The 26273-nt window shown below is 37.5% G+C and overlaps 1 protein-coding gene across 7 annotated transcripts in view; it reads right to left on the reverse strand.

The window, feature by feature from the left end:
- LOC131437718 (transmembrane ascorbate-dependent reductase CYB561) overlaps positions 1-26273 on the reverse strand; it is a 267545-nt gene that overhangs the window by 172905 nt on the left and 68367 nt on the right. For 6 of the 7 annotated variants that reach the window (XM_058607237.1, XM_058607236.1, XM_058607238.1 and 3 more), the window contains exon 2: positions 25541-25775. In XM_058607237.1, coding sequence (XP_058463220.1) covers positions 25541-25656 — 116 coding nt within the window. In that variant the 5' untranslated portion in view covers positions 25657-25775. Of the gene's footprint in view, positions 1-10743; positions 11069-25540; positions 25776-26273 lie in introns of those variants that run through there. The other variant, XM_058607244.1, reaches the window with a different exon arrangement.

The raw sequence follows: 26273 nt of genomic DNA on the forward strand, positions 1-26273 counted from the left end.
AACAAAAAAAGCTCTATATCTCTAAGCTTTTTGAAAAGAGCATAATTCTGATAATTAAAATGTGAATTCAAGCACACTAACTACATCTGATGGAGAGATTCCGATTTAAAACATTTGCTGTTTGACAACCATTGAATTCCCGCATTCTTCAAAATAGTATAATTTGCGAGTTACTTGAAGCTCAAATTGTTTTGTCTGTATTAGGCGAATGATTTATATCATGCATTTTTCAAAGCGCCCCTGGTGGAACAGTTCTCAACTAATTATCTGTCAAACTACACTAAATTATTGGTCTAAGTATCCACAAAAAGTTTGCCGAAAATTGTGTGGCTCTATCTGTCGACCGAATCGAGATAACCTTTCACAGCCCGAATCAATCGAAATCCCATATGCTCTGGGTCTCGTATATCGCTGTTTCCTGGCAATAACGAATCCGGCAACAACGAATACCGGCAAAACCGAATCCGCGTTGTACGAGACCCCACTGTACGTATATGTGATGTGACGTATATTATACATGTTTTAAAAGTGTTGTGAGATACATACAGAATGTGTATAGCTGTGAGATACATACGTGATATACCTATAGTAGAATTCAATGGTGTAAAAAAGTTTTATTCTATAATAATATCTTATTATTGTTATTATTATTATTATTTATTTATTATTATTATAACTTTCTTAAAAAAAAAACAAACAACATCAGAAGTATGTTCAAGATAAATAAACAATCCGTTATAATCAAAAACTATATTAAGAAAAATAAGCCAGATGTGATAGAAAGAGTTAGCATAAACATACCATCCCGATCAACAAGGGAGAACAAAATTATATCTGAGGTTGTTTCGTTTTTTCTATCTAAATTAGTCATAATCTTGGTCTCGTTAGTAGTTAAAATAACAAACATTATAACTCAATTTAACCTAGGAGGTAACAACATTGTTACAAACCTTGATATGTAAATATCAATATTATATCTAAATTTGTTACAAATTTAGTACGACTTTTCAGCTATTATTACCCACTTTTTGGGGGGAAAGGCTTTACCGTGCAAATCTAAAAATAGATTCGCGACGTAAGATGAAATTGCATACCTTTAGGCGTTTTGATTTGCAATAAAAAGTCATGCAGTTACGGCGACTTGTGATTTCGAACCGGGAAGTTTTGAGTTGCTAACATACGCTACGATTGCATTGGGGCATGAGAACCCACTGAGGATATATTGGCATCATATGATAACTAGTGTAAGTTTATATTGCTCCCCACCTCTTTCGTCGTTTCTTTCGAAACGGCATATGAATGACAAAGGGGCTATTTTAGAACTATGAGCAAGCATGTTTTGGTGCTGAAGAATAGTAAAGGACTATTCACACATTTCAGTTCCGTGACGGTTCAGTGAAAGTGCCTTCAGTGCACCGTCAGTGTTCTTTTTTTTTATCGGAACCCTTCCGTTCCGTTTCGGTGCTGTTTCCGTCCCGGCACAGTCAATGGAATGACATACGGACTTCAGTGAAAATAAAAAAATATCGGTGACGACGAATTTGAGTTTGCCGGACGGACGCTACACTGACGGCGAGCTGCACTGAAACGGCACGGTGCCGGATAGGTGTAAATGCACGCATAGAAAACGAATGAACTAATATCAGTATCCGTGCACGGTGTCGTGCCGGCACTGAGCCGGACCGGATATGTGTGAATAGTCCTTAATAAATGATCGGAAGTGACTAAATTCAGTGAAACAAATTTCTTACTACCTTACAGAATCTGGGAAAGTTTACTAATGAATGACAGTTTTTCAGTTTTTTTTTCTTTTTTGTACCAAGAGGGCCGACTTTAAAATAACATTCGAATCAGTTCGCTCGTTCAGTTGAAGTAGTGAATTGTCTGTACGTGTATGTATGTCGATTGGCGGGCATATTTGATTGAAATGTACACTTAAGTTTCTCGGAGATGGCTGAATCGAATTTCTTAAATTTAGATTAGAATAAAAATTCGTTTGAAAGACAGTGAAAAATCAGAATAAATGTATATAACATCGATTCGATTAGCATGTTTTTATGATTGATGATGAATCAACTTGCCTATTAGTCAGATTAGTTTACTATATCCGCTGCCAGAAGCCCCGCAAGTAATGTTCAAACACCATCGAAATTGAAATTTTATTCCGGCTTGATTGTTTGATATCTACCAGGATTGACTCACAGAAAAATGATTCAAATGGAAGGTCTCATAATGCGGGTCGGTTGCTTTAAATTCAACATTGCAAATTTTAAATCCCAACTCACGGTTCCGGATTGGAAGTAATCAAGATACTACGAATTGAGACTATCATAAATTTATCAGATATGAATAGATTGAACTTTTCAAATCAAAGGTGCGATAAACCGTTTTTGTCCTATCCATGAATGAAAAAATGTTCATGCAATGATACAGATAACAACGGGCAAAATGCGATATCTGCAATTCGTAGATCTTATTAATTGATGACCTAACCAACTTATTTCGATTTTACTGGTTTTGAATCCAAAAATTATGAAAGTGATTCGATACTACTTTAGTTTTCTTTAGGCCATCATCAGCGCAACCACATTTTTCAATGTAATATTAGCAAAGCTTTTTATTTAGATTCAATCCACAAATTATACCAATCAAAGGTATCAAATCTAATTAGCAAAACCCTTGTTACCTTCTAAGTAGATGATAAGAATTTATGAATGGGAGTGACAAGCATCCAATATGCATCTCTACAAGATCGGCATATCACAAATAGAGAATAATATTCATCTAAAGTTTAAATTCAATATCCTTGACCCACCACAATTGCGTAAAGAATCATCAGATTAACATAGTATAAAGTACAGCAAGAACTAAAGATAAATCCATACGAGTTTTTTTTAAGAATTTTTTTTTCTCTATTTCCAGTATATCCGGGGTCCGGTAAAACTAAAGTCGCTATTTTCAATCTACAACTAAAACTCCTAGACATCGAAAAAGTATTGAGCTGAGTTTAGATTCTGATTTGAGCCCAGTTTAGATTTTGTTTATCTTTTATTGCAGCGTCACTTTTCAAAGACGTTTTGAAATTTTTAACACTTCTCACTCTGTTTATATTTTTTTTTAAACAATCGGTCACCGATTAAGTTAAAGAATTCAAGCATTAATTTGACTCCAAGCTTATGAAAATGATCTCTGAGGAAACATTGCAGAATTCAATGAACTGAGTCGAATACTATATCACTTTATCCAATATTTATGACTCGAATTTTAAAGCTTTTGCCTTACCCTTCTTTGTTCGAAGAAGAAAAAGCGCAAAATCATGTTAAAAAATATTTATTTTCAATTTAAAATAAATGTTTGAATAAAAACATTACCCAGTTTAATTAGGAATTACTTAGGAACATTCTCAAATTTATTTTTTTACGTCTTTTCAAAATCAAATACCAAATTATTGTTTTCAAAAGCATCTTCAAGTATGTGAAATTGGAAAATGTGTTTGTTAATGCTCTTCATTAAAGCATAACATTACTCGGGTTGAAAGTCAAAAAACAAGATCGACAAAAGTGTTTGAACTCTTTTTTTCTTAATTCTCTAGTATAGTTTTACCTGAAATATAACAACCCCTAATATAGTATCTGGACTTGCTATAATCTTAATAAAATCTGGATGTTTGTTTCTGATTTGAAATCATTTTTATAACATAATGAGATATAAATATTAGGATCATATATAATTTTGATAGAATCCTGTTATGCTCTGTTGATCGGGATATCACTTGAAAACTGACTAGTGAAAATTGACCCGGAGGGCTAAGTGTCCTATACCATTCGATGTAGTTAATCCAGCTGAGCGATAGCTGTGTGTGTATTAGGGATGTCCGATACCGAGTCGATACTTTGAGCTATCGATACTTTCTTTCAAGAATCGGGTATTTTTTGTATCGATATCGCATCACAGCGATACCGACTACACGACCAGACACTCCGAATAAAAATCAGTTATTGATGAAATTAATCTTCTCAAGCAACACTGTTTAGGTTGTTTAGTTACTAAGTTACTGTTGAATCAACAGTAATTACATTTCATATTAGGTGTGAGTTGGTTCGACATAAAATAAAAAAATAGCGTACCGAATAATTAGTTTGAGCAAACTCTATATTGTATCCTTTTTCATTCTGCCATTTTGGTGCTTTTGGCTCAAAACGTTTCTATAAGAATAAATTTCAAATCTGCTGTCAGGTCGGCTGCTCTCAGTGGTGCGGTTTCATGAGAAAATTAAATACGATTCCGTCAATATCAGGTACCTATGTAATAATTTAAATCTTTGTTATTTTTTTACAACACATTATTCTTTATTTGTAACTAACCTGACTAAAATTTTAGTCAATTTATATGAGCTTGTGTGCATCAACCGCTGGGAATTGGAATTTTGCGACGGCAATTCAAACGCGCCATTCAATCGCAGCGCGTTCTGTGTGTTTGAAACCCTTCGCTCCTGTTACTTTCATAAATTAAATTCATGTCAAAAAGCGTTTTATTGCTAATGCATGAACATCATCATCGGTATCAAACAGCTGGAAGTAAAACAGTCTGCTGGAAGTAAATCAATGATCGAATTTGAAGCATAAAATTTTTGCGCATACCTGAAAGATTACGAGATGATCATTCATTAACATTTTCTAATTTGTCACCAAATCTTTTTCATCTTAAACAAGGTTAACTTTATCACAACACCGCTGTTAGATAAACACTTGTTATCATAAATTTCTCAAATCGAATGAACACAATTTCACCAAACGCTTTAACCATCGATGTTGTTTTCATTGACATTTTAAAGCGACGCGAACAGATTTCAACTAAAAAAGTTGTTGATTTTGCATTGCAATTATTGTTTTGCTTTCAACTGTCTCCGGCATTTGACAGCATTCGAAACAACATATTTTTCAACTACTTGAATATATGCAAATCAAAAACCATATTGGTTGAATCAAAAATAAATTAGTTAAATCAACTATCGCAAAAATCAAAAACTGCGATATCGCAATTTTATGATCGAAGGGTTCTCCGTGAGTCTTTGCAACTTACTGCGGGAGGACAATATTCCATTCCACTAGTCGGAATTAGTTTTGTTTATATTCCTTATGCTTTCCACACGCAGTAACCAAGGTAATAGCTACTGTTATTCAAAACCAACAGTTTTACAATCATTTCAATTTTTCACACTCATTGCACTCTCTTTCAGTGCGCCTAATAGCGATGGAATAATAGCAATAGGAATTGGCTTTTAGTGTAGTATTTGTGTATTGACATAAAGGCATGTTTCTACACAGCAAGAAAGAATTGTAACAATCTCGATGTGATGTGATCAATTGATAAGATAAGAAAAAAACCCTTCTTAATCCACCTAGTGGTGTGATAATGCCTTTCTCTTCTTTCATAACAGTCTCATGAAAATATGTTTCATATGTTATAAAATAAATTTAGACACCAATTGATTCAGATTGATTCGAGTAGTTCACAAAAGCATGCTTCAGTGTTTATGTCACACAGTCAGCATCATTTTTCCAAACTAGTGCATGACATTTGCGTTGCCTATTTGTATGAGAACAGTAATGCTAATCTATCTCTGGAACGAAAAGTCACAACCATTTGATCTTCGAACTTGATCAAGGGCCCGGCAGTAGCTTTCAAACGAGCCCAAGTTTGTTAAAATCGGTTCAGCCATCTCTGAGAAAATTGAGCGCGTTCAAATATCTTCGAAAAGTGCACACACATACACACACACATACACACACACACACACAGACATTTTCCGATCTCGACGAACTGAGTCGAATGGTATATAACACAATGGGTCTCCGAGGCTCCGTTCGAAAGTCGGTTTTTCCAGCAATTCTAATACCTTTCTATAGAGAAAGGCAAAACCCTTCTTAGTCCCCTTAGTGGAATTTTTATATATCTTTAAAAATCACCATATGGGGGAGTACATGAAATTTTCGAAATCGAAAAAAAAATTTTGATGCCAAAAGGCTTAGAATTGCATGAAACGTCGAGATTTAGTGTCATCTCGAAAAAAAATTTTTTTGAAAAAATGGACTTTTTGGGACTTAGAAAAAATATGAAAATTTTTCTAAGTCCCAGAACGTTGATTTTTTCAAAAAAATTTTTTTTTGAGATGACACTAAATTTCGATGTTTTATGCAGTTTTAAGAGTTTTGGCATCAAAAAAAATTTTCGATTTTGGAAATTTCATGTACTCCCCCCTATGGTGCTTTTTCAAGATCGATAATTGTCAAACCTTTACCACCGGGCAGCACCCCTTAAGCATGTCCAATTTAGGTAAAATTTTGCATGAAGGCTTTTTTCGAGGTGCTTAAACTTTTCAGCACTAGAACTTTACGAAAATAGAGTTGATCCCAAAATTTTGGCACCCTTATATATACAAGAGCGGTAAAAATCAACGTGTTTTGTCGGTTACGTCACTTATACCATCATATATCTTGAACCAAAAGTCACAACCATTTGATCTTCGAACTTGATCAACGGCCCGACAGTAGCTTTCAAACGAGCCCAAGTTTGTTAAAATCGGATCAGCCATCTCTGAGAAAATTGAGCGCGTTCAAATACAATGCTTTTTGTCGGTTACGTCACTTATACAATCATATCTCCGGAACCAAAAGTCACAGCCATTTTATCTTCGAACTTGATCAATGCCCCGATAGTAGCTTTCAAACGAGCCCAAGTTTGTTAAAATCGGTTGAGCCATCTCTGAGAAAATTGAGCGCGTTCAAATATCTTCGAAAAGTGCACACACATACACACACATACACACACACATACACACACACACACACACAGACATTTTCCGATCTCGTCGAGCTGAGTCGAATGGTATATAACACTATGGGTCTCCGAGGCTCCGTTCGAAAGTCGGTTTTTCCAGCAATTCTAATACCTTTCTATAGAGAAAGGCAAAAAGGAAAAAATTTAGACGTACTGAACATCAAACGCAATAATTTTCTGTTTTCAAGAAATATTGCAGATAAATCTCACGTTATTACATAGAAATACCGTATTGAGTACATTACATCACCTTAACACGAAAACATGCCTAATTTCCTTTCAGAATTGTCTAAGCCTTCAGTCTACTCAATACGTTGTATCGTTGTAATAACGTGTGATTTATCTACAATATTTCTTGAAAGCAGAAAATTATTGCATTTGATGTTCAGTACGTCTAATTTTTTCACATCGATTGATAATCACATTGAGATTGTTACAATTCTTTTTTTGTGGTGTAGAAACACCTTTTTGTACATCATAAAATAACGCCACAGTCGAAAATTTTATTTTATTTTGAAATGATTGCTGCTCAAGTATCAATTGATAGGTATCGATATTTTGCCTTCCGAGCACCATCCCTAGTGTGTATGTATGAATGTAAAAATCTCATCGTCTTATGGGTTGCTATTTAATTTCATCATGCTTTTATATAGTGTGTTTAAAATCGCACACCGTCATTTAGAGCAACGATGCAGAAAAGGGTGAGATTCTTTTAGTTTTGACTCAAAACTGTTTTAATCTGTAGGCTATATTAGTTACTTACTAAACTAACCGATTTCGGTTATACCGGTTCCGGAAATACTGGAAACAGTGGTCAAAAACTCAAAAAAACGAGACTCACTCAATTTTCTCATAGAAAATTTGATCGATTTTCACCACTTTAGGCACAAACGAAAGGTCCTATAGTCGTATAGGTTACTGTTGAATTGCACCCGGGTCCGACTTCCGGTTTCGGAACTTTAAATTGATGTGTAACATTTCAAATCGTCATTATGCGACGATGCATAATGAAGAGGAATTCTTATTAACTTGACATAACTGTTTACAAATTGAAAAAGTTCTGCTAGTTTATAACCAAAACCTGTTTTAATCCACCTAGTGGTGTAATGATGCCTTTCTCATATCAATCATACCATGATATATAATACTGTGGTATTTTTCAAAATAATTTTCTTCGATTCCTAAAAAAAACCGAAATCGGTTTGTTTGACCGTCTACTGATAAAAACTATTAATTGGAGAAGATTTGAGGTCGATTTAGAAAACTTTTTACGATTTTTCGCTCTTTTCAGTGATGGTATACAATTTTTAACACACTTTACCTTATATTTCCGGATCCGGAAGTCGGATAAGGATGAAATTCAGGAATTACGTATGGGACCACAGGATCTTTCATTTGAACCTAAGTTTATGAAAATCGGTCGCGGCATCTATGAGAAAAGCTAGAAAACATATTTTCATTTTTTGCACATTTTACCCTGGATCGGATTCAAACAATATTCAGGGATTTCTGAGAAAAGTTAGTGCACTTATTTTCACATTTTTGTTTCATATTTTACCCCATAATTCCGGAACCGGAAGTCGGATTCAAAAAATATTCAGGAATTTTGTATGGGACCACAGGACCTTTCGTTTGAATCTAAGTTTGTGAAAATCGGTTCAGCCATCTCCGAGAAAAGTTAGTGCAAAAAAACATTCCATACACACATACGCACATACACACACATACACACACATACACACACAGTGCAAAAAAAACGTTACATACACACATACACGCACAGACATTTTGCGTACTCGACGAACTGAGTCGAACGGTATATGACACTCGGCCCTCCGGGCCTCGGTTCAAATGTCGGTTTTCACAGTGATTGCATAACCTTTCTATATGAGAAAGACAAGAAGTCTTTAATTTTATAAAAGTTTGAAAAAAAACTTCTAGACAGAATCTTTTAGTTACCACTATTTTTGAAAATATAAGTAATATGAGAAAGGCATCATTACACCACTAAGTGGATTGTATAAGGTTTTTTTAAATCATGTATCTATTTACATGTGTAAATTTCTATATTTGTTGTACTACTTAGTTTTATCCGGTATTCGCATATTCCCGAAATGAAATAATTGGAATAGATGCGGTTTTTAGTTGAGGAAAACTGGGGTGGAATACATAATTGACTTGTTCAATGTTGTTTTAATTAAGTGTATAAACCCTTGGTTATAAGTGAATATTTTACCACACAGATAAAAATATTTTGTGAATTTACATCAATTTTCATGCACATATTTGGATCAGGTAATTAAACATAGTTACTTTACAATTCTGTGCGTTTCAATATAGTGTTATCGCCAAATCAATCGTAATTGAAAGATACAGTTCTATTCGTTGAAAATTCAAAGCAATTCAATTCAGTTCTCTATCGATGATGGTTTTCAATCAAACTTTCGACTCAACCCATGTCTATTCCATGTTACTATTGATTTCCATGTCGTGTAAATTTCATTATTTCATTATGTGCATCTCTCATGAAGTTTTTAAGAATTCTCAAAATCCAAGTCATCGTAAGTTTAAATATTGTCATCGTAATCGGCCTCTTCAAAACACTGTATTTTTTTCTCACGTATGATCCCCTTTATATTTGCACCGTTACAATTCTGCAGGTGAAGCATTCAAAGTTTGAAAAATTCACACAATAAATCAATTAGTATGTGTGATTGTCAATATTCGGAAGTGTGGAAAAATATGTTAATTATATAAATATTCACGTCGTCCAGTTATGTCTCTGATATTACCCGCGGTATTTTTTTTAAATATGTTTATTCAGACTCAGACTTTTTGGTATTTAACAAGCCCCGTGGACATTCATGAAAAAACTATCCTTGAAATCGAAATTCTTGTACTAATCATCCTGTAATAATGGAAGCGTAAGTTGAATTTCGTATGAAATTTTATCACCTAAATCTACATTTGGAAAAATCGGCTCAGCCATCTCTGAGAAAAGTTGGTTTACACAAAAGTTGAATTGATTTGAATGGGCCCTTAGTTCAGAAGTCAGTGTTCACAGTAATTGTATAACCTTTACATATGAGAAAGGCAAAAACAGATCTTGGAACCTTTGAGGTAAAGCAATGCGTGGTGTCAAATATATATAAGGAATAAAAACTAATTGCTCGAATCACTTCTTCCTAATTGCAATGGATCGAATATTTATTCATTGTGAGATAAAAGCTCATCTAACCCTAGAGCATTACAGGTTCGCTTTCGAAAACACAACACATTTTGAAATACTGTATTATTCCTGAACCTGCACAATTATTCATCAATCGTATTATAAGCATTCATTCAATCGCCATGATGTTATCAATACAGCACAAAACATGGATATACGAGAGCAATACTCTTATGTCCTTTTCGTTTGATGCCAAACCTAACCCAGTTTCCACTTTAACTGCTGTCAAACCGTTTGTTTGAAGTCAGTTTCGAACCTAATTTCAACGTTGTTGAACCGAAAATCGAGTCAGTTTCGAACCTGGTTTTTAAGTCAGTTTAACTCAAACCCCTGTTGCTAAGTGCGAAATCAACACAGTTTCGTGAAAAGTGTTTGTTTGATGAAACTACCCTGGGTCAGTTTCAACTTTCTCATGCGAAAACGACATTAGCAATACCAAAGTCGATTAGAAAGTTTGCAACTTGGAAAGTGACTGTCACACTCGAGCGTTTATATTCATGATTTGAATAAAACTATCACTATCACGTCACACTGTCTTGATATTATATAATAAATGCTTATATAATTGCGACACTAAACAAATTTACATGCAAGATGTAAATTTTGAATGCACCGAGGAATTCAAATGGGAAATGTGTTTAGTATATACATAAACGAGTGAATGACGTGCTTACGTTGTTGACGAATTTCTCGGCATTTTATGTGTTACTTCGTTTTTTTTAATTCTTCAGTGACGTATGATCAACGGTTGATGTTTGTCCTATCTATGCCAGGATTTCTACGATCTTTATTTCTTAATATAACATACAATATAGGTTTCTAGAACTTTGCACTATTGCAACTCATTTGCTTATTTGTTTTTGCTAAAACATATCATATACATCCAAAACAAAGATGCGATTAAACACCATATTCCGAACAATAAAGAAAACATAAACTATTAAACTATAGAAAACACGGGTGTAGATCTGAACACTATCGCGCACTAACTAAACTAAATCTCGTAAGCTTTATCACAAGCTGTTTCTCTCACATAAAAAGTGCAACGGAGATATATGAGCCATATTATACATACAAAAACCATGATGGAACCGGTTGGTTTTTAAATATCAGTTCCTTCTCGACACGAGTGATCGTATTTTGGTTTGCTCTAATCAAAATGAACTTTTGCTGTTCTCTATTCTCAATGCACAGTAACATGTTTACAGTAAGTGCTTTCAGTACAGGCACAACATGAACAACGAATGATCAGCAATAGCAAGCAAGCATCAGCAACGCTTGCTTAATTGTATATGATATATTGATATGACTATAGCTATTCTATTTCAAGAGTACATATCCCACAAAAAAAGTTCACGGCCTACCAGAATTTGATAATATTTGGCACGATCGGTCCTTATCGACAAGTATCATACCTATAGTTTTTAAGTCATTAGAATGACCCTTTTCATGTTAAAATTGTAAGAATAACTTCTTGCCTTTCTTTATAGAAAAGTATAGAATTGATGGAAAAACCGACATTCGAACAGAGCCTCGCAGACCCATAGTGTTACATACCATTCGACTCAGGTCGACGAGATTGGTGATTGTCTCTCTCTATTCACCTCTGTGTGTACTTGTGTATGTGCGTGAAACATTCAAAGAATTTTTTACCGCTCAAAGATGGCTGATTTTAACACACTTAGGCTCGTTTGACAATTACTATTGGACTATTGATCTATTTCGAAAGTCAAATGACAGTCACTTCTGGTTCCGAAGATATAAGTGATATATAAGATATGGCATAAGTGACGTAACCGACAAAACACGTTGTTTTATTACCGCTCATTTTTCGCAGAGATGGCTTAACCGATTTTAACAAACTTACTCTGACTTCTGAACTGATCTTAAAAAGCTAATACTAGTTTGAAAGCTACTATTGAGCTATTAATCAATTCGAAGATCAAATAATCATAAAAAAATCATCGAGATTCAAAGAAGAAAAATCATTCCGCGTGTGGACCCTTCTCGTATTTTGAAAGCTTATAACTCATTTGTAGAAGGATTTATATAATCTAACTAGAAATAGATTCCAAATTTTTCAACTTGAACGTGTATTGCAACAACATTGAAGTGTTTCAATAGTACACTACTTATTTATTTATTTATTTATGATTATGAAATTCATCTGACAATAAAATGGTCTTAATGAATATGTATCAGTCAAGTTATAAAATTGTAGAACGTAGTATTTTCTGCGAAAATTTGTGAGTTGGTTCACCAAAATCGAAAAGATTTTCAACAGTGCCAAACGTCCTCAAACAAGATGTTATCGGTTCGTTATACCCGAACGTCGTTCGATGAAATCTCGGCTGCAGTAAACTGGTGGAGCGCAGCGATCGTTGTGAAGCACGGAAATCAAGTTGAGACAGAATCTTCGAAGAGTCGATATCACCGTTAATCAGTTTTGCCACGAAAACAGCTTGCTGAATTTTTCTGCGTCTTTCTAATGAGTCGAGTCCGATCAGTCGACAGCGATCAGGATACGGTGGGAGCTCAAGCGGATTCCTCCAAGGAAGGTTTCTTAGAGCAAGACGAACAAATCTTTTCTGTACGCGTTCAATCCGTAAATTCCAAACCAGCTGATACGGATTCCAAATTAGGCTAGCATTTTCCAGTATAGGACGAACCAAGGAGCAATATAACGCTTTCAAACAATGTGGATCTTTGAAGTCCCGCCCGATCTTCGCAATGAAACCTAATTGCCGTGTTGCCTTTGAAATTATAGATGAACGATGTAGATTGAAGGTAAGCTTAGCATCTAACAAAACACCAAGATCATTAACATGATCAACTCTCTGGAGTTTTTGTCCATCAATTTCATAGTCGAATCGAATTGGATTCAGTATTCGGTGGAACGTTATGACCTGGCATTTTGCAATGCTGACAATAAGCCAGTTTCTATGACACCAGGCGACGAATGTATCAAGAAGATTTTGAAGCCGGATGCAGTCGTCGATAGAACGAACTTCAAGATACAATTTCAAATCATCGGCATATACTAATCTGCAACCAACACCGAGCAGCGAAACAGCATCATTGAAGAACAGCAAAAACAAAAGTGGACCCATATTACTGCCTTGAGGAACTCCAGATAGATTTGAAAACGGAGATGATACACAGGAGCCAAGCTTTATTCGCAAAACTCTACCACATAAGTAAGAGCAAAGCCATTCAATAAACTTTTGTGTTGCACCCAGCCGCGAAATCTTGCACAAAAGTATTCGGTGGTCAATTCGATCGAAAGCTGCTTTAAGCTCAGTGTATACTGCATCAACTTGTACTCTCTTCTCCAAACTCGAGAAACATGTGGAAGTGAAATCTAACAGATTCGTGCTGACCGAACGACCTGGCATAAATCCATGCTGATCAGAGGAGATGTAATTTTTTGTACGAAAAAGTACCTCAGTGCTCACAATTATTTCAAATAGCTTAGATGCAGCAGATAAATTCGTTATGCCTCTGTAATTCATGTCAATACGATCACCGCTCTTGTAAACAGGAAACATAAAAGACTGCTTCCAAGTCACCGGAAAAATTCCTTGCTCAAATGATTTGTTAAATATAGTGCACAAAGGATCGGCTAAAACAGAAGCACAATGACTATACACCACAGAAGGAATACCATCTGGTCTTGGCGAAAACGTTTTAACTTTTTCGCTGCGGCAACAATCATAACGGGAGTAATCAAAAATGTGTCAATGTGCGTTATATTCTCTGGAACATCCATCGCGGCGGTCTCCGCTTCGATACCGGAGGCAGTATTTTCAGCAAACACAGAAGCAAAGAACTTTGCAAACAGATCACATGAGTCCAAGGTTGACATGGATCCAACACCATCGAGACAAACTTTTGAAGGAATCGATGAGCACTTGCGTTTCGAGTTTACAAAAGTCCAGAAATATTTAGGATTCCGACGAAGATCAGTTTGAATCCGCATAACGTAGGCTTTGTACAACCCCGCGTTTAATTTACGATAATTTTCACTGGAACTTTTAAACATTCGCTTTGTTTCAGAGCTATGCCAGCGACGATGTCTGCGCTGCCAAATATTGCGGGTACGTTTTAATCTACGAAGCCGTACAGTAGTCCAAGGAGGGCTCATTGGCTTTTTAACGAAAGGCAAATTTGAACTCAGCCATTGAATCAATGTGTTGCAGAAAAAGGATGCCATTTCATTTACGTTATCGATTTCTTGCAGTGTTCTCCAGTTAAAATTTTGTAAGAATTCAAGTAAAGCAGCAAAATCTATTTTCCTATAATTTAATGTTCTAGATTCATTCACGGACTCCGTGTGACAGGAGTTGCCTTCGCCGTTAGTAGGCCACGTGATAAAAAAGGCGGATGGTGCGGGTCGACGGGTAGTATTGGAGCAACACTACAATCAACAACTAATTGATGCTCCAAAGAACAAAAAACCAAATCAAGCAATCGTCCGAGATGATTTCTGTGTTGGTTAGCTTGACAAAGATTTAAGTAATCCATGCCGTCGATTAACGCCGTGCCAGCAGCGGGTAGCAACAAAGAACAAGAGGAGTGTGTTTCATTATTCCGTTGATTCCATACAACGCGTGGCTGGTTGAAATCACCGCACACCAGAACAATATCATTAGCAGAACCTTTACTGCACAATTCCGAAACAGTTGAAATGTGCGCATCGATCACATCAACGTTTTGGCTTTTATCAGGGGGAATGTACACACCGCATAGAAGTAACTTTTTACCCCGTACTGTAGTACTCGCACACACTTGTTCAAGACAGTTTCCATTTACCGTTTCAATAATAGAGCTGGCATATTTTCGAGAAATAGCAATCAATACTCCACCAAACGATACTTTGTCACTATTCGCTGAGCTGCGGTCGCAACGGAAAACATTAAAGGAGTTCCCAAATAACTGCTGCGAGTTGATTCGGCTATCAAGTCCAGTCTCGGTTAGAATGATAATATCGAAGTTGCAGTCACTCGTTGCTAAGAAAATATCGTCAATATTTGTCCTCAAGCCTCGAACATTTTGATAGTATACCCAGATGTCAGCCTCATCATTTTGCAATACGGGATAAGACGAATCAGCGCTTGAAAATCTGGGAACTGACGGATACTTGCCAAGAGGAGTAGTTTGGAAGCCCCCTTCCCCACACCTACCCACAGGACCGGGACGGCAGATGAACGCTGGCAGCGATGGCACGACTGGGGCAGGGGGGTCAGAGGCTTCCACAATATCATCTACGGTGCGTCCCAGTATGCTGCGTTGAATTATTGCTGAGTTATTCCTCCATGCGAAGAAACAGGCGTTGGAGATGGATGAACAGCAAATGGTTTCCAAAATTTTTGAGTTGATTTCTCCTCGAATTGACGGAAGTAGACTCCTTGGGGCCAAGTTGAAGGGTCCAAGGCAATAACTTGTAATGCGGGGTCGAGGCCAACTTTGAACGATATAAAGGTCATTTTGCTAACATCGCTACCTTTAGCGACCAGTTTCACGACTACTGGGTCTTCGTTCATTTCAAGATTAGCTCGTACCATAGCAGTAATCTCATCATTGGTGACGTCTGGTCTTATACGTGACAAATATAGCCAAAACTTGTCTGGTGGTTGTTCACAAACTGGAACACAAACAACGTTCTCTTCAATCTGCTTCGATCCAGATTGGCATTCGGAAGCTTTTTGTTCCAAATCTGGTCCACGAGGTCTTTTGGCTGGACGGCGACCCTCGATGAATGGCCAGCGCTTATTGAACGTTGTGGGAGTCAATGGAGGTTTCGATAATGATTTAATTTCGTTTTGTAAACCATTAATTGCTTCCGTGAGCGACACCAAAGGTGGATTTTCATCTGCCAATTTCGTGATAGAACGGAGATGCGAGTTTTCAAACAAATTGGCGCAATCATCACACATCCAAAATAAATTTTTTCGATGTGATGAGAAATAGCCCAAAAGAGCGCGGGATACTCCAGAGCATGCCATATGAAACATGCGTCCACAATAGCCTCTGCACACAACGAAATCGATGCCTGCGATAATCAGACTGCACTTTGCACAATTTTTCTCCAAACTCATTGTATGTGCAGGAAAGCGCCTTAAATTATGCAGCAGGTACAGCACAGCAAGGAAACGGTTCGTCGATTGTTTATTTTTAAACTACAACGAAGGCAGCAGAAAGAATAGCCGTAGGCACGACACAAATGAACGTAAATCACCACTCGATTGGCACTTGGCGGTTAAGAATAACACTTCGTCCAGATCCGGACAGATTACTGTCATCCACTGATAAAAACACTTAGTAATAAACTAACGCGGAAACGGTTAAAAACTGCAAAAATACGGTATATATATATATTGAAAAACCTGTCTGATTTGACCCATTTCAGCACCGGCCAGTTAGAACGCGTTTTGAGTACGATAACAAAATATGTGCTGCATCGATATAAAAGACAAACATTTCACCTTTTTCATCATTTGACCTGAACGCACGGCATGAGCTGTGGGGAAATAGAAGATAGAATCGAAACGGATTCGTACTTGCCGAAGATTACGAAGCTGGACAATACAACATCTTCGCTCCGGATCAACCAACGCGACTTTCCAGATCGGGAGTTCATTCCATTTTGGATACATTCATCAGCAACATCGCCATAGACAGCTCTCCGGTTGTCTTCTACGAGCTCTCTTCTGACCACTTTCCAGTAATATTGACGTTGGGATCTTCACCAGAAACAGTGCCTATTCAACCTCGGAGGAACTATTATCGCACCGATTGGGTCCAATTTCAACATATCGCCGACCAACTTATTAATATCGATTTGCCACTTGATTCCCCGATGGAAATCGATGCAGTCCTATCTTCCTTCCAGCATTCAATCACAGTCGCTCGTGATAGGACGGTTTCAGTACAATATAAGCCGAGTTCCTCTTTTCAAATCGACTGTGTCACCAAGAAACTCATCCGACTTCGAAATATCTACCGGAGGCAGTATCAACGAATTGGCATCCGAGATAGGAAGACTTCTTATAACAACTCAACTAGGATAATCCAGGAAAGGATACCTGAGCGTCGCAACAGGAACTTCCAGCAAAAGCTTCGAGAAATTCTCCCACATTCAAAGCCCTTCTGGTCTTTAATGAAGGTGCTTAAAAAAAACCGAAGCCTATTCCTCCTTTGTTGCCATCCCAGGACGCAGCTGAAGGAATACCTTTAATCACACCAGTAGAGAAGGCAAATGCGCTAGACCAGCAGTTTGTGTGTTCTCACAATTTAGGACTTAACATTGTTAGTCCATATGAAAGAGCCGTTGCTGATAGCGTAGCTGAGGTTGACCAATCAGACGGCTTAGTTCCTGAGGAAAGTAGAGTCACTGCGAATGAGCTGATGGCTATTGTGAAAAAATCCAAAAATATGAAGGCCCCTGGTTTCGACAACACATTCAACATTGAGCTGAAACATTTGAGTATTCGCTCATTTGTCTTCTTAGCTAAACTTTTTAACAGGTGCTGGGAGCTTGGTTACTTCCCTTCAATGTGGAAGTTAGCTAAAGTTATCCCAGTTTTGAAACCGGGGAAAGATCCTTCCTTTTCCAAGAGCTATCGGCCCATCAGCTTACTCTCTGCCCTATCCAAGCTGTTTGAAAAGTCAATACAAAGGCGAATTCTTGCTTTCGCAGATGAACAGGATATATTTCTGGAAGAACAGTTTGGGTTCCGGAAAGGAAGATCCACCATCCACCAACTCACAAGGGTTAACAACGTCATCCAGCAAAACAAATCAGTGTCCAAAACGACTGCCATGGCAATATTGGATATTGAAAAGGCATTCGATAATGTGTGGCACGATGGACTGGTGTTCAAACTGCATCGGTATAATTTTCCCATGTATCTTATTAAAATTATCAAAAATTATCTTGCAGATAGAGCATTCCAGGTTTCTCTGAATAATGCACTTTCAAAAAGATTTACTATTCCTGCTGGTGTACCCCAAGGAAGTATCCTAGGTCCCATCCTATACAACATTTTTACATCAGACATCCCACCTCTTCCGGGTGGTGGTGTTCTGTCACAATTTGCTGATGATACTGCCATTCTTTACAAAGGTCGTGTCATTAATGCTCTGAAGAATAAACTACAGACAGGTCTGGACGCTCTAACTGAATATTTTACAAGCTGGAAAATTGTGATCAATGCAGCAAAAACTCAGGTCATCTTGTTTCCACATTCAAGATCTCCAAAACTTGTTCCATCAGACGAATGCAGAATACGATTCGGTGATGAGGTCATTCAATGGTCCGATGAAGTTATCTATCTAGGACTCACCTTTGACAGACATCTGATATTCAGGTCACATATTGACAAAATCGTTCAAAAATGCAGCATACTCATTAGGTCTCTGTATCCGCTGATTTGTAGAACATCTAAACTTTGCCTGAAGAATCAGATGGCTGTCTATACACAAATCATCTACCCCGCAATTGAATACGCAGTCCCTGTTTGGCAGGGTTGTGCACGAACACACAAACTTAGGCTTCAGCGCATTCAAAGTAAGATCTTAAAGATGATTCTAAATCTACCCCCTTGGACAAGGACTAGTGAAGTACATGAGATGGCCTCCCTGGATATACTAGAACAAAAATTCGAACAATACTGCACGAAATTTGAAGAGAGGTGCTCAATCTCTGAAATACAAATAATTCAAAATTTGTACGTATTAGGTTAGGGATAGTTATAAGTAGGTAGATATTTTATAAATAATTAAAATAAATATTATGATTAAACATTAGTATGTAACACAAGAGTAACTAAAACACCTAATATTAATAACGAATCGTATGAACAACAAAGATGAAAGGCCAAAGGGTCAAAACACTTGTACTGTAAAATGTTGATGTAATACACAAAAATAAGATTAATAAACAGATATTTATGCAAAAAAAAATTCTATCGCCACTGCGAGCAGATGTGTTTTGTGTCGTCTGCACAGCTAGTTTGCTTTCGACAAGAGCGATTACGTCACAGCTGCCAGTCATTAGCATTGGGAAAAAAACAACGGTGGAGAGCATTACACAATATCAGCCGTTCTAATGGCTCTAAATTTTTTCTAAAGAACTTTTAGGATTTGTTTTTCGCAAATCGCAGGTAATTATCCTCAGTTTAGTGCAAATCTAGAACAATTTGGTTAGATTTGTGCACTTTTCGCTGTGTGAAATTCACAGTAATCGAGATCAAGTGAAGCCTTTTTTGCGAAAAATGTTCCGAGTTTAATATCGTAGAGAATTACGCAATTTGACCCTTCTGAATGCTGGAAATGAATCCCTACAGCATATTGATATTTTTTTTCAAAAAATTATGCAAATCCGAAATGAAATCATCGACATAAAAATTCTGTATGCGGCTATTTTTATAGCCGTTAGGACCGCCCATTAGTGAAAAAGCTACAAACGAAATCACATAAAAGGAAATCTCTTAACAAAAATTGAATAATTTCGTCATCTAATACTCGATGTGGATAGACGAATAACCTACTACGACTAATTTCGATTTTGTTTTATTTTTTATTCGCAGTTGTCTACCTACCCAAGCTATGGGTAAAGACCGCCATAGATCCGAGAAGGATCCAAAGGATGCTAAGCGTCTGAAGCCAAGTGATGTACAGGTAAACGACCGTTTGCTGAGTAAAAACCAATATGCTGATCTGCCAGTTGATGTCGAAGAGGAACTGCAGAAGAAGGAAAAAATGCCGCCTTTCTACCTGAAGGGCTTCCCACCAACTCTACACTCGGATTTCAACACACTGATCAGCAAAGGACTACAGGCAACAATCCGTTTATGTACTGAAGGCTACAAAATAACTGTTCCGGCTTTGAACCACTACAAAGGAGTGGAATGTTATCTGAAGCAGACAAAAGCGGAATACTTCACACACGATATTGCCGCCAACAAACCTATGAAGGTTGTACTTCGAGGACTACCCGATATGATGGAAGCCGAACTAAAGCAGGCACTGTCGGAGGCTGGACTAAAGCCTATGATGGTGTTCAAAATGAAACGACATAATACGGACAAAAAGTTTAGAGATCAACTGTACCTGATTGATCTGGAGAAGGGCTCCATCACCATGAGTCAACTGAAAACGATTAAATCGTTATTTCACACAATCATCGAATGGCAAAAGTATAAACCGGTACATCGGGATGTCACACAGTGCACGAACTGTTTGAACTACGGCCATGGAGCGAGGAATTGCCACATGAAAAGTCGGTGCGGGAAATGTGCCGAATCACACAATACCAACGATTGCTTACTAGATGACATCGCTGTAAAATGTGTGAACTGTGATGCGACCATCCATCGTGTCCCAAACGTGCTGAGTTCACAAAAATTCGACAACAGGCGTCCCGTAAACAATCAACGCGCAAGAATGTTCCACAGAAGGATGACATTAATTTCCCACGGCTCCCACCGAAGAGGGATATTCCGAATTTGCCGCCACTTCCTCGCAGCAATCCAAAAGATTCAGCCGCTGGATCACAAAAAGAATCTTCCTCAAAAATCCCTTCTGGATGGGGCAATAATCAACCACAAGCAAAGGATGACTCTGGTGATTTATTCTCTGCTGAACAACTGATCGTCAGTTTTGAAACAATGACAACAAAACTTCGAAACTGCAGAACGCGGTTAGATCAAATCAACGCCTTAGGCAAATTCATCATCGAATATGCAATATAATGAGTAGGTTATAGTAAATTGGAATGCTTGCTCACTCAGGAGCAAAACTGCTGAATTGTCCGACTTTCTTCAAGAGAAGAATGCCGATATTGCTATTTTAACTGAAACTCATCTTAAACCTGAAATTTCTATTTTTATTTCCAATTATAGGATTCACAGGCTTGACAGGACAACTACCAGAGGAGGGGGAGTTACCATTGCCGTTAAACGATCCATTCAGCACAGGCTTCTGTCAGCCTTTACATTGCAACTTATAGAAGCCATCGGAATTGAGATTACAACGACGATGGGACCCATCATCATCATTACAGCGTACTGCCCCAAACTAACAAATCTTCGAGATGGTACGTGTGCATCATTGAAGCGAGATTTGGCTATGCTCACTCGACGACAGAACGAATTCATCATTGCTGGGGACCTGAACGCACGGCATGAGCTGTGGGGAAACAAAAGACAGAATCGAAACGGATTCGTACTTGCCGAAGATTACGAAGCTGGACAATACAACATCCTCGCTTCGGATCAACCAACGCGACTTTCCAGATCGGGAGTTCATTCCATTTTGGATATATTCATCAGCAACATCGCCATAGACAGCTCTCCGGTTGTCTTCAACGAGCTCTCTTCTGACCACTTTACAGTAATATTGACGTTGGGATCTTCACCAGAAACAGTGCCTATTCAACCTCGGAGGAACTATTATCGCACCGATTGGGTCCAATTTCAACAAATCGCCGACCAACATATTAATATCGATCTGCCACTTGATTCCCCGATGGAAATCGATGCGGCCCTATCTTCCTTCCAGCATTCAATCACAGTCGCTCGTGATAGGACGGTTCCAGTACAACATATGCCGAGTTCCTCTCTTCAAATTGACAGTGTCACAAAGAAACTCATCCTACTTCGAAATATCTACCGGAGGCAGTATCAACGAACTGGCATCCTAGATAGGAAGACTTCTTATAACAACTTAACTAGGATAATCCAGGAAAGGATATCTGAGCTTCGCAACAGGAACTTCCAGCAAAAGCCTCGAGAAATTCTCCCACATTCAAAGCCCTTCTGGTCCTTAACGAAATTGCTTAAGAAAAAACCGAAGCCTATTCCTCCTTTGTTGCCATCCCAGGACGCAGCTGAAGGAATACCTTTAATCACACCAGTAGAGAAGGCAAATGCGCTAGGCAATCAGTTTGTGTGTTCTCACAATTTAGGACTCAACATTGTTAGTCCACATGAAAGAGCCGTTGCTGATAGCGTAGCTGAGGTTGACCAATCAGACAGCTTGGTTCCTGAGGAAAGTAGAGTCACTGCGAAAGAGCTGATGGCTATTGTGAAAAAATCCAAAAATATGAAGGCCCCCGGTTTCGACAACACATTCAACATTGAGCTGAAACATTTGAGTATTCGTTCATTTGTCTTCTTAGCTAAAATTTTTAACAGGTGCTGGGAGCTTGGTTACTTCCCTTCAATGTGGAAGTTAGCTAAAGTTATCCCAGTTTTGAAACCGGGGAAAGATCCTTCCTTTTCCAAGAGCTATCGGCCCATCAGCTTACTCTCTGCCCTATCCAAGCTGTTTGAAAAGTCAATACAAAGGCGAATTCTTGCTTTCGAAGATGAACAGGATATATTTCTGGAAGAACAGTTTGGGTTCCGGAAAGGAAGATCCACCATCCACCAACTCACAAGGGTTAACAACGTCATCCAGCAAAACAAATCAGTGTCCAAAACGACTGCCATGGCAATATTGGATATTGAAAAGGCATTCGATAATGTGTGGCACGATGGCCTGGTGTTTAAACTGCATAGGTATAATTTTCCCATGTATCTTATTAAAATTATCAAAAATTATCTTGCAGATAGAGCATTCAAGGTTTCTCTGAATAATGCACTTTCAGAAAGATTTACTATTCCTGCTGGTGTACCCCAGGGAAGTATCCTAGGTCACATTCTATACAACATTTTTACATCAGACATCCCACCTCTTCCGGGTGGTGGTGTTCTGTCACAATTTGCTGATGATACTGCCATTCTTTACAAAGGTCGTGTCATTAATGCTCTGAAGAATAAACTACAGACAGGTCTGGACGCTTTAACGGAATATTTTACAAGCTGGAAAATTGTGATCAATGCAGCAAAAACTCAGGTCATCTTGTTTCCACATTCAAGATCTCCAAAACTTGTTCCATCAGACGAATGCCGAATACGATTCGGTGATGAGGTCATCCAATGGTCCGATGAAGTTATCTATCTAGGACTCACCTTTGACAGACATCTGATATTCAGGTCACATGTTGACAAAATCGTTCAAAAATGCAGCATACTCATTAGGTCTCTGTATCCGCTGATTTGTAGAACATCTAAACTGTGCCTGAAGAATCAGATGGCTGTCTATAAACAAATCATCTACCCCGCAATTGAATACGCAGTCCCTGTTTGGCGAGGCTGTGCACGAACACACAAACTTAGGCTTCAGCGCATTCAAAGTAAGATCTTAAAGATGATTCTAAATCTACCCCCTTGGACAAGGACTAGTGAAGTACATGAGATGGCCTCACTGGATATACTAGAACAAAAATTCGAACAATACTGCACGAAATTTGAAGAGAGGTGCTCAATCTCTGAAATACAAATAATTCAAAATTTGTACGTATTAGGTTAAGGATAGCTATAAGTAGGTAGATATTTTATTAATAATTAAAATAAATATTATGATTAAACATTAATATGTAAAACAAGAGTAACAAAAACACCTATTATTAATAACGAATCGTATAAACAACAAAGATGAAAGGCCAAAGGGTCAAGACACTTGTACTGTAAAATGTTGATGTAATACACAAAAATAAGATTAATAAACAGATATTTATGCAAAAAATGCAAAAATTGAATCAGTTTGGATTCTATCGCCACTGCGAGCAGATGTGTTTTGTGTCGCCTGCACAGCTAGTTTCGCTTTCGACAAGAGCGATTACGTTACAGCTGCCAGTCATTTCGATGGATGAAAAAGTTACGTTGGGGAGCATTTTAAAAAATCAGCCGTTCTAATGGCTCTAAAAGTTTTCTGAAGAACTATTAGAACTATTAGTGTAAAATTCACAGTAATCGAGATCAAGTGAAACCTTCTGTGTTTTTGCGCAAAATGTTCCAGAGTTCATAGAGAACTGCACAATTCGACCCTTCTGAATGCTAGAAACGACTTCCTACAGCATATTGATAGTTATTATGCAAATGCGAAATAAAATAATCGACATTAATATTCTGTATGCGGCTATTTTTATAGCCGTTAGGACCGCCCATTAGTGAAAAAGCTACAAACGAAATCACGTAAAAGAAAGCTCCTAACAAAAATCTAGTCAGTTTGGATTCTATCGCCAATACGAGCAGATGTATTTTGTGCCGTTTGCAAAGCTAGTTTCGCTTCCGACAAGAGCGATTACGTCACAGCTGCCAGATGGATGAAAAAGCAACGTTGGAAAGCATTATAAAAAATCAGCCGTTCTAATGGCTCTAAAAGTTTTCTGAAGAACTATTAGGATGTGTTGTTCGCAAATCGAAAGAAAATATCCTCAGTTTAGTGCAAATGTAGAACAGTATGGTTAGATTTTTGCACTTTTCGCTGTGTGAAATTCCCAGTAATCGAGATCAAGTGAAGCCTTCTTTGTTTTTGCGAAAAATGTGGGAAAGGGGAATGCTTGCATAATTCATACAATTGATCAACTAATTGATATTCGGAAGTGTTAAGGAACATGTCATTTGTTTTCGTATTCACGACATCCAGTTATGTCTCTGACATTACCCACCCGCCTTTTTCATCAATGCAAATAACAGGCAGCTGTGACGTAATCGCTCTTGTCGGAAGCGAAACTAGCTTTGCGAACGGCACAAAATACATCTGCTCGCATTGGCGATAGAATCCAAACTGATTCAATTTTTGTTAGGAGCTTTCTTTTACGTGATTTCGTTTGTAGCTTTTTCACTAATGGGCGGTCCTAACGGCTATAAAAATAGCCGCATACAGAATTTTGATGTCGATTATTTCATTTCAGATTTGCATAATTCATTGAAAGAAATTACCAATATGCTGTAGGGGTTCGTTTCTAGCATTCAGAAGGACCAAATTGAGGAACTCACTACGATATTCATTACTTTTCAGAACATTTTTTTGAACGATTTGTTGTACAGCAGCAGATATTTTGTTCTCTTCCTCAGAACGCGTTCTGATTGGCTGGTGTTGACATGGGTCAAATGAGACAGGTTTTTCAATAGTGTACTATTGAAATACTTCAATGCTTTTGCTATACACGTTTAAGTTGAAAAATTTCGATTCTATTGGTAGTTAGATTATATAAATCCTTCCACAGATCACTGAGCAATGAGCTTTCAAAATACGAGAAAGGCGAACGCGTCTTATGAATTATCCTCTTTGATACTCGTTTATACCAAACATTTCAGAAAAGTTTAATTTTGATCTATTTGAGATTATGTCACACAACTGAAAATTTTATCATAAAATTGTGATCATATTTCCGATGGCAAGTAGAAAAAATTATGTTGATTCGTTAGATACAACAAGAGATATTCACGATCAAAAACTTATCACTCTCTCAGAGGGTAAATTTTGAAAAGGCACCCCATAGTAAAGTAAGTCGTATTCACGACAAAAAAGGATTGTATGACCAAGTGAAAGAACCCATATAATCCAGTGTTTACTTACTTTTCATCCGGTGGTGGAGGCATATCATGATTGCTTGGACTTCGTGGAGGTGTTTTTCCAACTTCCATCATAGCGAGTGGAGCCTCGGGTATAGGACTCACAGTTGCTCCATCCATTATTCTTGTTATTTTGAAGCTCGTTAACTGCAACTCAGACTAAAATTCGTACTCTACGCTGCGTTGTATTAATTTTGCAATGGACTGATTGACGAGGTAAATAATCAATTCGCGAATGCCTGTTGGGATATAATAACAATTATATGAGAAAAAGATAAACGACCTTTCAGAAATTCATAATATTTGGTACAATCGTTCTGCATCGAAAAATATTTGGTCCGAATTTTTTCATTTTGCCATTAGGGTGACCATTTCCATGTTAGGGTTCGATTAAAAATTCGGCTTTTATTAAAACTTCAAAAAAATATACCCCGTTGTCTATAAATGTCAATAGTTTCGAGGAAAGAGGCGCAGATCGATGAAGTTGAGATTGGTGCTTGATAATGGCAGTTGTATATGTGTTTTGCGCTTTTCACAATTTGTAGATTGTATATAGATGTTCTGCATGTTTATATATTTTCAACACAATATATCCAAAAATAAGCAAACTGAAACTTTTTGTTTTTGAGTTCTGATTTCTGAAAATTTTAGGTCATGCATTCATCAATCATGCCGAATAAAAGAACGGTTTTCATGGATTGTGGATAGAAAGCGCTACATGCTTTCAATTTTATTTA

Source organism: Malaya genurostris, chromosome 3 (genome assembly GCF_030247185.1).
Source record: "Malaya genurostris strain Urasoe2022 chromosome 3, Malgen_1.1, whole genome shotgun sequence".
In the NCBI taxonomy this organism is placed as follows: Eukaryota; Metazoa; Arthropoda; class Insecta; order Diptera; family Culicidae; genus Malaya; species Malaya genurostris.